We start from the raw sequence: 18,165 nt of genomic DNA on the forward strand, positions 1-18,165 counted from the left end.
ATTTTTTTCCATTTACAAGAAATCTTTCAAAACAAAATCAAGTTCCTTTAAGTTGATACAGATTTGTTAGAGATTTATTCTTATCCTACACGGTTTTTGTTTTTATAAATAGGCCATATTTAAAGTCACGTTTTCTAATAGTTGTTGCTTGTGTGTACACAAACTGCTGATTTTTTTATTTAGTCTTGCTGAAGTGCTTTATGTCTTGGATTTTCCATGCAAGCAATCATAATGTCTTCGTGTAAGGACAGTTCATTTTTTATTTTTACTTTTTAAATGTTTTCACATTTTTTATTTCTTCTTTTCCTACTGCTTTGGACTACGACTTCCGTTATAGTGTAGAAATGAAGATGGTAATAGGCATTCTAGTTTATGTTTAAATAATCCCAGTGATATTTACTATGCTTTAGCATCTGTCAGTTAACAAAGAAGTGAGTTTCCTTCTGTGCTTTGTTCACCAAGAGCTTTCCTTGAGAAACTATATTTTTTAATTCAAACTAAAATCATTTTTCCACTGTTGAGATAAACATACGATTTTTTTTTCTTTTTAAAGCTGTTAGTGTGATGAATTATGTTAATAGATTTCTGTTGTTGAATTTTTTGTGTTCTTGAGTTAAACTCACTTGTAGGTTCACTATAATAGATGTCTTTATATGGCCTGTTGATGATTTCACTATAGTTTTTACTGTCTTAATAAATTAGTTATATTTTTTTTCTTACACTCTTACCATTAGACTTTGGGGGAGTTGTGGGGTGCTGTGTTTGTTTCTGTTCTTTGTTGTGGTTGAGGAGCATTTCTTCATTGTCTGTGTTCTAGAGTGTGTTGTATGAGATACATATTGTCTCCTCTCAGATCTGGTGAACTCAGTTATAAAAACATTTTGTTCTAATGTAATTAGTACTTTTTTGCTTGATTTTTGTGTGTGTGTGGTAAATATTTAACCAACCAGTTTTACTTCTGTTTTCAGTTTATGTGTATTCAGTTCTTTGTTTCTTTTAGTCAGTTTTTTTAGTCAGTTTTCTTTTAGTCAATTTGGTGATTATTTGATATTTGAATTTGGAGATACGAATGTATAGAATTCTCGTATGTTGTTCAAAACACCTGCCAAGTCTGTGTGCTCCTTTTTCATTCGTAATGTTGTTTATTTGTGCCTCTTTCCACTGGATGGATTTTGCCAGAGATCTGTCTGTATTTATTTATATGTTTTTTTCTGAGAACTGACTTCTGCTTTGGATTTTGATTTTGGCTTTCTTTTCAGTGTTATTTACATTTATTTTTGTTGGTTCCTTCTATCTACTTGCTTTGAATATACTTGTTTCTTCTTTTCTAATTTCTGGAATCAGATAATTCATTAACTTTCAGTCTTTTTAAACAAAAGTATGTAAGATATATTTTCTTCTAAATACTGCTTCATATGTACTTTGCTTATTGATGTTCAGTTTTAATTCTTTTAAAAACATTTTTTTTTTATCTGTTACTTGTGAATTATTAAAAGTGTATTTTTCAGTTCCTGGTTTGATGGATTTTGAGGGTCTTTCTATTGTGAGAGTCCAAAATCAAATGTAGTCAGATAATAAGGTCCATTGTATGGATTCCTTAAGTGTGTATTGGAATTTGCTTTATGCCCTACATACACATTGTCCTTCTCTATAAATGTTCTATGTGTGCTTTAAAAGCTGAGAATATATCCTCTATTTGTTGGATGCAGGTTCCTCTGTATGAATACATATATCCATTAGGTCAGGTTTGTGAATTGTGTTCACACCTTCTCTATTATTATGTTTTTCAGCTGTCAGTTACTCAGAAAAATGTGTTAAAATTTGTTGAGTTATACTGTTTTTCTCTCTGTGTTTTGGACCTATATCAGCAAGAGCATTCAGGTTCAGAAGTGTTACATCTTCCTGAAGAATTGCTTCTATTTTGTAATAATGTTCTGTATTCCTGAACGTATGTTTTGGCATAAGCTCTGTTTTTTCTTATGCTAATATAGCTATGCCAGAGTTCTCTTGATTCTTGTTTGTGTTTTGTTTTTTGCTGTATCTTCTCATCCTTTTACTTTGAACTTTTCTATGTCGTTATGTTTTAGGTATGTCTCTTGCAAACAGCATATTAGCTGGATTTTGTTATTTTACCCAGTGTGAGACTCTGTCTTTTATCTGGTGAGTCTTAAGTCTTTTTATATTTATTGTGGTAGCTGGCTTATGAATTTGTTTGTATCGTTCAGTTTTGTGCTGTTTACCATGTGTTTTCCCTCTACTTGTTCCCCCTTCATTGCTGATGAACATTAAATGAGTTATTCTTCTTCTCTTCCTTTTTCTTGACTGGAAGTTTAACATATCTATAATCATCACCTGTGATATGTCAACAAGCATATCTGACTTGACTAAAGTTAATCATTATTTCTGTTTTCTTTTTGAACAATACTTTGGAATGCTGAAACTCTTATCAGTATTCTCCAGTCCTACTCAATATTGTGACCTTGTATGTTGCTTTCATGTTGCTTGGATCCCCCCATTAATTATTGTCATCATCAATTCTTGCAGTAAATACACACACACACACACACACACACACACACACACACACACACACACACATACTCTTTGATTTTGAGTGTTGAGTAACTTCTCTATATTACCTCTTGAAGGTTTCTTTTTTTCCCCATGCTAGATGTGTTTGTTTGTTTTCCTTTCTTTCTGTCAGAAGTAAGAAATGGAAAATTTAGTCTTCTTTGGTCTACAAATACTTTTATTTCATTCTTGATTGGTAATTCTGCACCAAACATAACTTTGGTGATGCTATTCCATTTTTATTTGTCCTCTCATACCTGTTTACAAATATACTACTGTTACAAGTGTAATATAAGAGAAAAATATCTCCCAGCCTGTTAAATGTCTTATATATTATGTTCTCTACAAATTAAAGAATAAGATTAACAGGAATGAGATCTCTTACAACTTCTGAGAGCATAAGGGAGCCTGAATGGGTTGCCCAAGGACCCCACCTTACAGAGAAATTTTATAGAGCAGTACCCACATGGATACAGTGTAATTAATCACTAAGGATACAACTTAGTCTCACCTATGTAACAGTGATCCAGTGGAGAAGCAACTCAAGTAAATAGTGTGTGTGTAAAAATCAAAGACTTTGTAGGAAATGATGGATCCGGAGGTCTTGGTCACTCACTAGTGTGGCTGATGTCAGTCTAGGCTTCATTAGATCATGTTTGTCCTTTGAGGAAGTATATAGGCCTGGTCATCTCATCTTTACCTTAAGGCCTGGTCTCCAATAGATGTGTTTCATCTTTGTCCTTTGTCCTGGCTGTCTTAAGGGCTTAGCCCTATCTGACTGCCTATCATTTTTCTGCCTAGCTTAGCTGTCTGTAGTACTCTCAGTCTTATTGTTCCCTTTTAGTAATCAGTCTTTCTTCTCTTTTTTGCTTTAAGCTTCTGTTTTGGGATATTTTCCAGTTTCATTGGAAATATATCTAGGTAGAGGAAAGCTCATTACACTAGTGAATAGAACTTTTCAATCCCCCTTAGTTTCATATAAATCTTAGTTCTAACATTGCAAGATATGCATTCCTGGCTCTGCCTGTACTATTATTCAAGTGCCTTTCCTGTTCTTGTGAAGTAACCATCCCAGGGCAGCCACCATCTAGCTCTCAGTTCTCCCTTTGCTTATATCACTTGAAGATCTCTCTTATGAACTAAGCCATACATTAAAAATCTTATTTGCTATATTTTATCTAGCATTTTAAGGTGTTGGCTGAAGGATTTTCTCATTAGCCTACTCCACCATTTTTGTAGAATTAGAAGTCTAATGATAATCTTTATTGGTTTATTCCCACATGACAAAAGCAGAAAAAGGAATGATTTAGAAATTTTCTCTGCATTCTCTACTTCCCTCTGGGACCAGGAATAAAATGTGGTCTTCTCTTGGTGTCTGTAGGTATTAGTTTCAGGATACCAAAGCACACATACCCTAGAAGGGCCAGTACTAAAATCTGTAGATGCTCAAGTCTCCTACATAAAATAGCATATATTTCATATAACTTAATATGCATTCTTCCCTATGACTTTAAATCATTTCTAAGATATCTATAATATGTATTACAATATAAGTGCTATGTAAATTGTTGTTATACTATATCATTTAAGGAATAATGCAAGAAAAAATTCTGTACATATTCCCATACAGTTTTTTTCTATATACAATTGGTCAACTTTGCAGATGAGAAATATGTGAGTACAGAGTCAGCTATATTCATCCTCTTTGGCTAGACAAGAGAATTGAGAATGTTTTTTTAAGAATGGCACTGATTGAATATGTAATATAATTAGAAGTTTTTCTTCCCTGATCCTGGGTCCTTGGTTTAGCCAGAAATTTACTAAGGGTACTTAGTTTCTCCTGTATGTACCTGCCTGGCACATATTCTTCCATGTTACTTTAAATCATCTCAAGGTCACCTTTAATACCTCCTGTGTTCAGTCTCATCACTTAATGAGTTATAATTATAATACTTATTTAACCTTCTACAGTAGTCACAGTGTTCTCTTTTCCTCATATGATGATGGTAACTTAAAGTAGATCCCAAATATATTAAAACTTCTTAGCCTTTCACTCAAGATAGAGATCGTCCAGCCCTCTTTCTAATCTTATTTTTTTGTTATCATCTGACTCCATGTCACCTCTTCATTGTGACTTGTTTACTCATAGCTCCTTTTATTTATGCTTTATATGTCTTCCTAGGTCATATCTATTATTTCCTAATAAAATTCCTTATAAAAATTTTTCTCTGGTTTGAGTTATCTCCTTTATTCTTTCTTTCTTCTACCATATTATATAATTGTCTTCTGTTACCAAACATTTATGTTACTGTTTTTGTTCTCTGTTATATACTTTCATTAAAGTTGTCTTTTCCTCCCATTGACCTGTGAATCACTACTGTAGACTCTCATGACAAACCATAATTAGTAATCTATTTTACATCCTTTTCCCATAGAACTTAATACTGTCAAAATAGAACAGTAGGGACTGGGGATTTAGCTCAGCAGCATAAGCGTCGGCCTTGCAAGCAGGCAGTCATGAGTTCGATCCCTGGTACCGATAAAAAGGAAAAAGACAAAAAAATAAAAAAAATAAAACAGTAAAGTAGTAAGTAAATTCCCATTATTTCTTTGATTTGTCTAGTTTGGATCAATAAAATTTAAGAAACCAGGCATGGAGGGGCACACCTGTAATCCCAGGAAACAGAAGGCTGAGGCAGGAGGAATGCTACAAGGTCGAGGCCAGCCTGGGCTACATAAGCAAGTTCTAGGCCAGCCTGAACTGGACAGCAAGACACTGTCACCTCCATCCACCAAAAAATCTTAAGGAAACTGTTACCCATAAATCTTCATGTAATTCAATTTTAAGCTATGTGCTACTTGTTTGGAGTGCCTCAGAAACCAGAAGAATGTTTTTGAGTATGTTTTTTGTTTTATAATTATAGAAGCAGAAAAGATTGCACAAGTGGCCAAAATTCGGTTTCAGCAGAAGGTGATGGAGAAAGAAACTGAAAAGCGCATTTCTGAAATTGAAGGTACATTGTGCAGGCATGGGGGGGATCTGAGGATCCTGAACCACCACCACATCCCCACTTTGGGGACCAGCTCTTGATTATTTTGGGTGGGGAGTAATCTAGCATTCTGGTCTGGAAGAAGTAGCTAGCCTGATACTCTGGGCAGAATTTCTTTTAATGCTATTACATATCTAACTTTTGCTTTGGTTTGCAACTCTGGTAGCTCAGCTTTTCTTTCCTTAAATTGGAAGGTATTAACTAGTAAAGTATTAACTATTACTTTATTCTCAGACAGATAAAATATAAGAATTGTTTATAATCAGTTGCAAAGAATGTACAAAAGAGTAAACCCAACACCAACACCAACAGTTCCTTTTTTATCTGTCACCCACAACCAATTAGCTGGGAAAAAAGCAGCCCCAGTTTTCAAGGAAATTCTCAAAACTCCTTGAGTCCCATAACAACATGTTAATGTTCTGAGCTCACAGTCTTGAGGACACTTTCACTCATAGACAGCTGCTTCCTATTGTTCTGTTAAACGACTCTGGATCGAATTTGAATTAGTTTGGGACAGAGAGATTGGTGGGCTTACTGACTTTACTTGAAGCCTGGATGGATGTGTTAGGTGATGGGAGATAGAAAAAGGAAGCACAAAAAAGAGTAGGAATAAGGGGGCTCAGATGTTGTGTTACTCAACAGAGACAGAAGTATTGCTCCTTCATAAAGAGTTGTCAGGGGACTAGGATTTGAAAGCTGCTAATCTTACAAATTTAAGGTAAGCATAAGCCAGGCATGGTGGCTCACGCCTGTAATTTCAGCACTAGGGAGGCTGAGATGGGAGGATCGTTTCCAGTTCGAGGCCAGCCTGAGCTACAAAGTGAGCTCAAGGCCAGCCTGAACTGCATAGCGAGACCCCATCTCAAAAAAGACAAAAAAAAAAAAAAAAGTAAAAGTAAGCATTTGAAATATTAAATACTCTCCCAACTGAGGGAATGTATTAGTAATGTACCTTTGTTTTAAACTATGCTTTATTTGCTAGATGCTGCCTTTTTGGCACGAGAGAAGGCAAAAGCAGATGCTGAGTATTACGCTGCACACAAATATGCCACCTCAAACAAAGTAAGTGGTTCTCTGTGCCACTTTCCTAGCAGTGAGTGTTTTCTTTTTTTTAGGAGCTCAAATAGGTTAGAGATGATTTTATCTGGTGGTTGGAAAAGAGTTGAAACCAACCCATTCTGTAGAACCAGCCAGTTGCTTAGCAAGACTTACTGCATATTGACTGAATAGTTCCTTGTAAGTGGGGAGCGAGGGCACAACCAAATATAAACCAGATCAGTTACTGTAAATCCATGCGTTTGGTGATCCAGGGACCCAGTACTCTGTAATACTGAAGATCTCCAGCACAGTGACAAGGAATAGTGAAGCCAAAGTTATTTAAAATTGCTTTCCAGACAAGATAGCTTTTTGGGGGTGTAGCTAAGTTTGTCCAGAGCAGTATTTCTTACCGGACATATTCTTGGCATTTGGGGGTAGGATGCTCTTTTCATTGTTGAAGCCTCTTAGACATTGGGAGATATTTTGCAGCCTTGACCCTGGCCTGCTAAATATATGTCATGCTCACTAGTTGTTTTAACAGTCACATCCAGATGCTAACTTTTGTTGGATTTTAAAAATTGTTGCAGTTTAATGTGTGATAACCTGATTCAAAGTGAGTGACACATGAGTAAATTTTTTTTTTTTTTTTTTACTGGTACCAGGGATCGAACTCACGACTGCGCACTTGCAAGGCAGGCACTTATGCCACTGAGCTAAATCCCCATCCCTGAATAAATAATTTTTGTAGAAGGACTAGGAAAAGTTAAACAGAGAATAAGGTTTTTAAGAAGGAATTATTTAATGTACAGGCACCTATAATAACCCTTATAGGATTCAGAGACGGGAAAGATATGTCCAGGATTTATAAGGTTATTAATTATAGGTAAAACATTGAGAAACACAGTGGTTTTAAATCAGATACCAACCGATATTTAAAAAGCTTTAAGAGTTGATTTAGTTGTGCACCCTGACCAGATTTGATTGCAGTGTTTCTACAGAGGTTATTAATCAGCTGCACAGGGTAAAGACCCAGAGTGCAGAGATGTCAGAGTGCAAAGAATAGGTGCTGTTGGCTGTGAAGGACAAGAAGGGCTTTTAACAGAAGACAAGCTGAGACCCAAGATACAGGAGAAGATTACTAAAGAAGACTTTGAGTCTTTGGAGATATATATTCTGGGGAACAGAGGAATTAAATTTTAATTAAACCCAGAAAGATTCTGGTTGGATATATCCTGGTACCATGTTCTAAGCAAAACAAAACACTGACAGGGAAGGAGATCTGTGGTCATCACGCATCTGGTTTATCAATTACAAAAACAATTTTAAAAACCAGCTTCCTGATAAAAGTGAGATACGAATCAAGTGACTTCTTGAGATTTTCCAATTCTAGAATTTGGTCAATAAAGGTAGAATCACAGGCAGCTGGCTATGAGCCCAGGCCTTTCCCTAAGGTTCTAAAGTCTCATCTACTGTACTGTGTACCTCTCAAGAGAATCAGCTAAAATTCCAGATCAATTTCAGCTTGGATTCAGCTACATGAAATAAGTGTATACAAAAGTACTTTAGATTGCTTAAGTCACTCTATAAATATTATCACTCATTATTTGTTCCCCCATTATATTAAAAAGTGAACCAATAAATTGTTTCCCACATTTAGATGAGAGCTTATAAAAGGAATTCTAAGTCAAATGCTTAATGTTAAAGTGATAACCATACTCTGCAGGGAGTGAGGATCATGGCAGCCATTCAGAACTGAGTCATGATACTAAGGAAATCAATGTGGGGGGGGGGATGACTATTGCACCAAAATATCCTGATGCCTTTGCTCTTGTTTGCACCCACACAGCACAAATTGACCCCGGAATATCTGGAGCTCAAAAAGTACCAGGCCATTGCTTCTAACAGTAAGATCTACTTTGGAAACAATATCCCTAGCATGTTCATGGACTCATCTTGTGCTTTGAAATATTCAGATGTTAAGACTGGACGAGAAAACTCTCTGCCCTCTAAGGAGGCTCTTGAACCCTCTGGAGATAACCTCATCCAAAACAAGAAGAGCACAGGTTGATGCAAGAGATGGAAATGTTCTCCCGTATCAAGATGTGGCCCAAGGCACTTAAGTGGGAACGATGATTACATGGACTCTTCAGATTTCAGAGAATTTGCACTCTTGTCTGTTCTGGCTTTCTTGTGATAGTCCTGGTTTATCAGCTGATCACAGGATGGAGCCAGCTGTCTGGCACTCAAATGATCTTTTCAGCCAGTTTTATCAAGTATGCTGTATGTGTTCTTTTTTAAACTGGTACTCGTAAATGAGAGAAAGTTTATGCTAAGATACTGCCTGCACTGGAATGTTAAACACTAAATATATAACAAGCTGTGTTTTTCTAAGCTGAGATCTATTGAATAATGTTTACATTGGTCCCAGGGGACATGTGTGTTCAGCCATTCAAGAGATAGGATGACAGAGAAGACTGCCAGGCCATGGTAAGTTAAAGAAGACTGGTGGCACTTGGGACTCTCTGAAGTCCAGTCTCAGTGTTCATTCATGTGATTGACATCTAGGTCACTGAGGTTCCCCAGGAAATGATCTTCCACTTGAGCAACCATTTACTTGATATAATTTGTACCATTGTTTTCCTATAGTCAGGTTTGTGGCCTACACAGACTTGTGCTTTGCCACCCCACCAGAGATTCCCTAAATCAAATTCTTAATCATTAGTTTATTGCGTTAGTAGGACCAGAGATGAATAGAGCTTGCTTTAAAGTTTTGAGCAGGATAAAACCTTTGTAGAAGCCCTGCAGTCCTCTCAGTTGGGTGATGATTGTCAGTGTTGCTGCCCCAGACCATGTGTGACTAGGTACTATATCTGGTTTTTAGCCACAGGCAGCTTCTGTGGCACCTCAGCTCTGGCTGCCCAAGAGTGGAACAAGGCTGTAACCAAATTTAGCAGTGTCCAGTACCTAACCACTCACTGCATAGTGTTATATAATAATTGCAGGAAGTTTTTGTTTTTAAAACTGGATTTGGGGTACATTCATTTGCCCCGCCCCCAGCACTTCTATATAAAAAGGCCAACTCCTAGAGCTGCCAGTGGTTTCTAGTACACTTACCACATTGATTCTGTTTGATATTGTTCACCAGTATGAGCAGTAGTAATCTAGAAACCATCCTTAATCATCTTTGTATCCTTCTCTCCTAGCCATAGGTTGCTAAAATTAAAAAGTTTTTCAGACTTTCACCTTCAGTAGGAGATCACATTCCATTGCCTTTCTGGCCAACCAGTGAATTTAATTTTCCAAGAGAACATGACAGAGTTAACCTGTGGCTGTAGGAGATCTACTTCATCTGGACTTTTTTTTTCAGATTAACTTTCCTGGAACATTTGCTGCGTATTAGGCCTGAATTTGTGCAGCTTGTGGATACCACTATGTACACTTCTGTTGAAGCCGGACAGAAAAGTCATGGGACCACTTCCATAAATCTCCCGGCAGGCTGTCTCATGACAGCTAATGGGTTGTGCCAAACACTTTATTTGGGAAAGGAAAGCCCAGAATTGAAAGGGACTTTTCCCTGGGCCTTAGGCATTTGTGTGTAATATGGAGAAAATTTCATTTTTTCTCATTTACTTTTATAAATTCTCTTTTGAATGAATTGTGACCATTAGTCCTCCTTAAAAGACCTTTTGAATTATAGAAATAAACTCTTGTATTGTTGCTGCAGATAAATGATTGTTGTGGGAAATCTGGATCATTGACCTTTGTGCTTTCATTTCTAGAGATGTTTCCTATTCCCCTAAGTAAAGAGCTATTGCCCCAAAGTGATGGCTGTGGATTTTTCTACCATCCACAAGCCCTGGTGGCAGGGTTAACGAACAGGGAAGTGTCATTGTGAAGTTTTAAAGAAAGCACTTCCACTTAAACGCTCTAGCATGAGCTTCCCTGTGCCCACTCAGTGAGCTCTGTCTCACTGTCCTTCAGGGATGTTCCTTTTGACGAATACATACTGTAATCTTAAAGCCTAAATTTTTATGTGAAATGATACCTTTTTTAAAAATAAGAAATTAAATAAAATTATTTTAATACCAGTGACTACATGTGTATATTTTGTTTTCCCCCTATGTCTTCACATTATTTTCTGGCTTGTTAACATACTCCTAAAGTTGTCTTACCCATTTTAACTAGATGGCCAGTTTATTTGCCAGTTGACTCTGTAAGAGTTCGTACTTCTTTCCAGGATATTGCATACCTGGAATAAAAATTTTTAAAATGGCTTTTCTGTACTTTTTTTGACATCTTGAATTTAACAAAGGATGTTCTGATTATGGGACAGGGCCAGCAGCAGAGGTGTAATGAGAGTAGAAGAGTGTACCTGTTAGGCCTTAATTTGTGCCAGAAGCTTGTATCTAGATGTCCTCCCAAAGCCTCACGCAGTCATAGTTGGGGCTTTTCAGAGGGGGCTTCATCTAGAATGTGATGCTCAGATTAAGTGATGCTGGGATCAAGGATGTGTGATTACTAAATTAGTCCACTGATTGTAGTTCTGGGTGTACATAATGAGAAAGCCCACCTGGGTATGAGTACTACCTGCCCTAAGAACATGTAGTTTGGATAGAATATGAGGGACCGAAAGAGGACTGCTATCATCCCTTGCTACTGTTTCACTGCTCTGGTTCTTTGCTGCATTCTTCCTAAAATGAACTGTTTCTCCTCTGTGATGCTCCTCTGCCATGCCTTTCTGACTTCGAGCCAGTCAACTGTAAAATGAGACTTGTACAAACTGAGTTAAATAAACCTTTTCTTCTTTAACTTTAGATGTTGGGCATCTCATGTCAGCAAAAAGAAAAATGTAAGAATGCCCCTTTGGAGCCTTTCTTGAAAACTAATATACTTAAGGAAGGAAGGAGACACACTGAGGAAGAGGGAATATAACATAAATTATAACTGGCCAGTGATGTGATACAACAGATTTCACTAATTCAGATGTTATAGGCTCACAAGTCAGGATTGGACCTGGGTTCTCCTGGGAAACATTCCCCTCCTGGGGACAATTTCAGCAGTAATTGGGAGTTTTGGGAAGAGGAGCAGTTTCACAGATTCTAACTGGGATCTACTGAAGTGTTCCTTGTTAGCCACTGTAAACTAGGAAACTTAACTTTTAACTAACTCAAAACTCCTTATTCTGGAGGCTTTTGGTAAGCATTCAGATGAGGTGATTTTTGCCCTAGCGGTTAAGAAAGTACTTTGTAATTTAGAAGTTGTGGCATCTTATTGCTTTGGGATTAGGTTCCAGATACATTCATTGGAAGATCTTCTCTAAGACCCTTGGGTATACTTTTTCTTTCTTTGTATTTAATGTTCTACCTAACTGGCTTAATCTACTTAGCTTATAACACACACTTCCCTTTTTAACTAATAATGAGTCATTTCTTTAAGGAGGCCACCCTGAACTGCATGCTCAAGTTAGTATCTTGTTTGCACATCTGTTAGTGCTCTTCGCTCTCATTACCTGCCTAATGTCTTTTTTTTTTTTTTTTTTTTTTTTTGTCTTTTTCCTTTTTTATCAGTACCAAGGATCGAACTCACGACCACACACTTGCAAGGCAGGCACTTATGCCACTGAGCTAAATCCCCAGCCCCTTGCCTAATGTCTTTTAACACCAACTCAGCTTTATGAGGACAGAGACTGTGACTATGTTGTTGATTGAGGATTGAATCTTTTGTTAAAACCTGAGGTGGTACTTGGCCAAAATATTAATCACTTTTGCACTGCTAAGATTAAATACCCTTCACCTACAATTTAAAGGAGGAAAGGTTTGTTTTGGCTAATAGTTCTAAGGGATTCATCCTGGTTAAATGGTTCCGAGGCAGAAACAACATGGTAAAAGAACATGGCAGAGGAAAACCGCTCACACCATGGCATCCAGGAACAGAAATAAAGGAGAAGTGGGAGGAAAGTACCCTACTGATCTCACACTCAGTGACCCACCTCTTTCAACCAAACCCTTGCCTTCAGGCACACTGAGCCATGAACCTGTCAGTGAATTAATCCAGTATTCCATGAGCCAGTCATCTTTTAAAAGCCCCATCTCTGAACATGAAACTTTTTAAGAAACATAAGTCTAAGCTATAACATTCCACCCTAGTCCTCATGTTCATCTCATGCAAAATGCATTGAGTTCATCTTTGAAGAGTTGCCAAAGTCTTAATAGCTGGGCATTACTAAAGTCCAAGTCCAACGTCTCCCCTGAGACTCAAGGCAAACTCCTACCTGTGAGCCCCTGTAAAAACCAGAAAGTTGAGTACTTCCGTAATACAATGGCAGTGTAAACATTCCCATTCTGAAAAGGAAAGTGAGGACAGAAAGGAACTGAACCAAATCAAGACTGAAAGCTAGCAAATGTTAAATTGTATATCACATGGCCATTGGCAGCACACGGGACATATTGTGGCAAGATGTGGCTTCCAAAGGCTTGGACAGCTTCCTGCTACTTTTCTCAACAGTTTCCATTCCTGCCATCTCCAGCTTTGTCCACTGCACTTTCTGTTTCACTCTCACAGCTTCACATACTGTTCTTTCAGGAACATACTGTCTGGCCTCCTCAGCCACCTTCTGAAATCTGAGTGGAAGCCTCCATGACTTCACAACTCTTGCATTCTGCATGTTTGAAAAACTAGCGCCACATGGATGACACTAAGGTTTTCTGCCAATGGGAGCAGTGACAGGTCCCCTTTGAACTGTGGCTGCCAGAAGCCTGACCATTGCTGAACTCTGGGAAACACTTTCCTAAATTACACTGAATGGGCCAGGCTCCTTGGAGCTCTCTTCTCAAAACAATCTGTCAAAGTTGGTTAGCTTTTTACATCCTTGAGCTTGTGAAAAGTGGCAAATTTGTAAGATGACTTCTAGCCATCTTTCTACTGTCCTGATGCAAAACAGTTGGCTTCTTTTTAATGTTAACCTTTTCACCAAATATCTTTACCCCAACTTTGCAGGTGCTTCCTTATGCAAGTTTTTCAGATCATCCAGCTCTGCTTTATGTTCCTGACACTTAACTGTAGAGTCTCTAAAAGCAGATACCAGTATCCACAGCACAGCCTGAACACTGAGCTGTCTTGAAATTTTCTCCACTAGATCAGTTTTAGTTTACAGTAGAGTCCTTGTTTCCATCTGAAACCTCCTGAGCCTGAGTTTTTAGCATCCACATTTCTGTCAGCATTCTGGTCATCTGAGCTTTGATCAGAACTGCCTATCAAGGTCACTTCCTTACTGGAGTATTTTAAGGTTTCTCTGTATGGCATTTCCAGACCTTTTCAGACTTCTCCCAGAAACCTGTTCCAAAGGCTTTAAAAACACATAGATATGGTTACAGCAACAACCAAAGTTTTGAAAACTGGAATGAAGATCATCCTTATTAAGTCCTCAAGAATTCAACTGAATTATATCCATGCCAAAGTTTATGGGACACAGAATTTAAGAGGGATAAACTAGAATTGAGGGTAGGAGCAAGCACATAACTAGCACTGAGCCACATGCCCCAGCCCTAGTGAGAGAAATTTCAAGGGAAAATACTAAAACAGCTGCATGGCTTCTTTTAACTGCATATAGTAAAATGCAAGAGACAATAATTTAAAGATACAGCTGCAAAAGGGAACAGAAGTTAATGATTTGAATTTTCACCCTGGTCCTGTAAAGAATGAAAAATGAGAGAAAACCAAGAATGCAATCAACCAATCATTTCCTGAAGAAATTAGTATGGATAGAAGAAAGGCAGAAAGGTCCCTGATTTTGTACTCCACCCTTGATAACTGTGAGCCAGTATACATCCTTAAAAATTTCCCAGTTGCAGATATGTTACTCTTCATTGCTGAGACAAAATACCCAACACCCAAAGTTAAAGAGTTTGACTCACAGTTTGTAGAGGTTTTAGTGCATAGCTGGGGGCTCAAAGGCTGGGTGGCATGACAGAATTGCATCACAGTGATATGAGCAGAAGGCAGTAAAGCAGTGAAATAATAAAGTAGCAGAAACTCTCTTTTATTCCTTCCAGGGTACCTGTTCTTTGGGTGCCCTTTGCCACCCACACCCAAAGTGGACCTTCCCACTATCCACACCCAGAACAATGCCAACCCAATCTTTGGACACATGTAATAATCACATACCTTTGATCACACACTTGTTCCCACCAAGATAATTCCAGATCTAGCCACTTCTGAAAAGCCCCACCTACAACTGCATGAGGCTTTAGAGGACATACACAAACCATAACACTATAGCACAAAAGGGACTAAGAAACCCTATTTCAAGTACTTGTTTTTCCCTATTATCTTTTTATTTTATTGTCTTTTTGAGACAGTTTCACTATACAGTTCAAGTTGACCTTGAACTCACTTTGTAGGAAGGCTCACCTACAATTCTATTTTAGTGATCCTCCTGCTTCAGACTCCCTAGTGCTCCTGAATTGCAACCATGTGCCATCATGCCCAGCTCCTATTATTTTTTAACCCACTTTTCTACATTCTTATTTCTGTTTTTATCTTCAGTAATATTTCTTCCTATAAGTACTAATTGAACCCAAGGGTGTGTCAGTTGCTAAGGCAGATAGCATTGCTGGTGTGGTGAGGAGATACAGCAAATCAATAGACGAGTGTAATTATGGTAAGTATCAGAGGAGGGTAGACACTGGGTGCTGTGGGGTACCAGTCAGAATCAGTCCAACCTAGTGGTTTCTGAGAAGCAGTGTCTGTTCTAATTATGAAAGAGTGATAGCAAACAGCCAGCTTCCTGAGGAGGTCATTGGTAATGGCAGAAGATTTTTGAGCCAGTGGGACAGTCACATGCTGTTGCATTTTAAAAGGCAATTCACTGGATTCTTTTACCTTAGTGTTATCTGTGACTACCTTTGCATTGCAAGGCCTTACGTAATAATACTTCCTATTTACTGAGAATTACACAGGTCCTTATCTATAGGCATTTTGAGTTCTCACAATAACCTTTTGAGGCTGAAATTTTATTTTATAGCTGGAATTTAAAGAGATTACTCCAAATTGTATGGTTAGTGATAAACAGAGTAAGAGTTTGAACTAATCAGATTCCCAATCCAAGCTCTTTGCCATAGTCTTTACATTGTCCCTTGAAGCAACTATGATTAGGATGATGGAAACTAAATTTAGGGAAGATTTTAGAGGCCATATGACCTAAGTAGAGGTTAGCAAAAGGGTAAGTAGATGGCTAATGTAAAGTAATGACCCATAGGATGACCTTCTCTGCCCTCTTTAGAGCTTGGAAGAAGTCTGTGAGCTGGGCAATATGAAACCTATTTCCAGAAAGATCAACCATTTGGAGCTTGGAGGGACAACTCTCCTTACTGTTACATGAAGCAAGTGGTGCTGCATAGCCTGAGGGTGGACAATGTAGCAGGTGTGTGATACCACCCTTTTCAGGTAAGAAGCACTCATTCTCCCAGGTGCTAAACTGGTTCCACTGATAGGTTTCAGCCAAGTCCCTCTGTCCATTTCCCTTGGCTGCACAAATCCCCCTTCCCTACGGGCACATCCTCTTTTAAGATGACCCACATTCAGTAAGTGGTTGATACACAAACAGAAGGACTGGAAGACTTAATTGAACCACATAATTTGTGCAAAAGAACAGTTTTTTGCATTGATTTTCTCCATTTACAAGTATACCAGTGTTTTCATCTTAATAGGTACAATAATCATAATTGGAATTTAGACATACAAGGAAAATTCTGGCAAACCAGGTATTTCTATTTCTTCTGATTTCCTATCACTTCTGCTCTACCTCTCCTTCTTACTGTGAATTCCAGCTGTGACTGTCATGGTCAGTTTCAGGTAGACATGAACTTATTTTCCCATCATCGTATCTCATTTTATGCATACAATTCACAGGGTTCTCCAGCACTGTGGAAATTGCAGTCAGCCTATCCATGCACTCAGACCACATAGGCACAAGAATTAATACCACCTGCCATGCACAACCGTTACCCAGTGGGAGAGGGGAATACAAAAATCCAGAGAGGAAGTAACCCCAAGAACTTTCAGCTGAGACACCAACCCTGCTGACACCACAGTGGAAACAGTGAACATTTAATTAAGTTTCAGCAGATGGTTTTTGAGTCCCTGCTGTGTGCCCGGAAGCCTAAAACATGTAACCATGGACCAGTCTAAAACATGTAATTGTGGACCAGCAGTGAACCATATAACAGTAAGATAGGCATAGTCTGTGCTCTCTTAGACTTAGTAGTCTCATGGAAAGACATACTTTAATTTTGTTTTGTCTTTTTTATCGATACCCGGGATCAAACTCGCGACCACACACTTGCAAGGCAGGCGCTTATGCCGCTGAGCTAAATCCCCAGCCCCTAAAGACATACTTTAACTTTTAAAAATTCCAAATATAGTAAGACTATCTGATAGGAATTAGTTGCTATCTTTCAGATTTCAATGGTGTCTGAGTTTCAGTGGTCTAATTTCTAGTTGCGTTACTATAAATAGTCTTTTCTTTTTTAATACATGGGTTTATTTGTGCAGAGATAGTGTTCACCTCTGCAGATATTCAATTTAAGTGGTTTGGACCCTGTCACCCTTGAACCACCAAAGCCTACATGCAAGGCCAAGTGATCCACCCAGCCTAGCAGCCATTGCCACTTGAAAAGAGAGGTTGTTTTAAATGTAAATAAAATCAGATAACATTTTCCAACTACTGACTTAATAAACATTTTCTTAGCCAAGTGTGGTGAGACATGCCTATAATCCCAGCACTCAGGAGACCAAGGCAAAAATTCACTGTGAGTTCAAGGCCAGCCTGGGCTACCTATTACATAGTGAGACCCTGGCTCAAAATTAAATTAAATTAAATTTAAAAATATATATATATATAACTATCATCATTTTGAGAATTGTTCTAACATCCCAAACAGAATTCTGTACCTATTAAACAGTAACTCCTCACTTTCTCCTCCCTCAACTATTAGTACCCTATTTTGCTTTTTGTGTGTGTTAATCTATTTGAATAGCTTATACAAGTTGAATTACACAATATTTGTTCTTTTATGGGGGCTTATTTCCAAGAACACTGTGTCTTCAGGTTTCGTCATATTGAGCCACATACTAAAATTTCATCACTTCTTAAAATGAATAACATTTGTTGTATGTATATACTACATTTTTTGTTCATTCATCTGTTGATTGACATGGAAATTTTAATTGATAAGAAACATGATGAAAATAATGCCACTGCTTTTCCAAATCAGATCTCAGAGCATGTGATCTATTTGTTTAAATGTGTGAGTTGAACTTCAAATGTTTTTTAAAAGCTATGAAAAATAAAATGCAGCTTTTTTTTTGGACTGAGAAGTGTATGCAGTAGAGATGCTTAGAAAATCAACTAGATGAAGATGCAGATTTTCTGAGTAAGAGATTCACTTCTTGATCTCAAGCTACAGCCATATAAACAAACCTATGCCAGTCTACTCTGAGTCCAAAG

At 37.9% G+C, this 18,165-nt stretch overlaps 1 protein-coding gene across 5 annotated transcripts in view; it reads left to right on the forward strand.

Moving 5' to 3' along the window:
* Nucleotides 1-10,747, forward strand: part of Erlin1 (ER lipid raft associated 1) — a 47,373-nt gene extending 36,626 nt beyond the window's left edge. For 3 of the 5 annotated variants that reach the window (XM_013143618.3, XM_013143619.3, XM_003479791.5), the window contains exons 10-12: nt 5,496-5,585; nt 6,604-6,683; nt 8,506-10,747. In XM_013143618.3, coding sequence (XP_012999072.1) covers nt 5,496-5,585; nt 6,604-6,683; nt 8,506-8,727 — 392 coding nt within the window. In that variant the 3' untranslated portion in view covers nt 8,728-10,747. The remainder of the gene's footprint in view (nt 1-5,495; nt 5,586-6,603; nt 6,684-8,505) is intronic. The other 2 variants (XR_001199294.3, XM_063245050.1) reach the window with 2 other exon arrangements.
* The last annotated feature ends 7,418 nt before the right edge of the window (nt 10,748-18,165 follow it).

Source organism: Cavia porcellus, unplaced genomic scaffold (genome assembly GCF_034190915.1).
Source record: "Cavia porcellus strain 051 isolate PalLab524CR breed Dunkin Hartley unplaced genomic scaffold, mCavPor4.1 scaffold_2, whole genome shotgun sequence".
Lineage (NCBI taxonomy): Eukaryota > Metazoa > Chordata > Mammalia > Rodentia > Caviidae > Cavia > Cavia porcellus.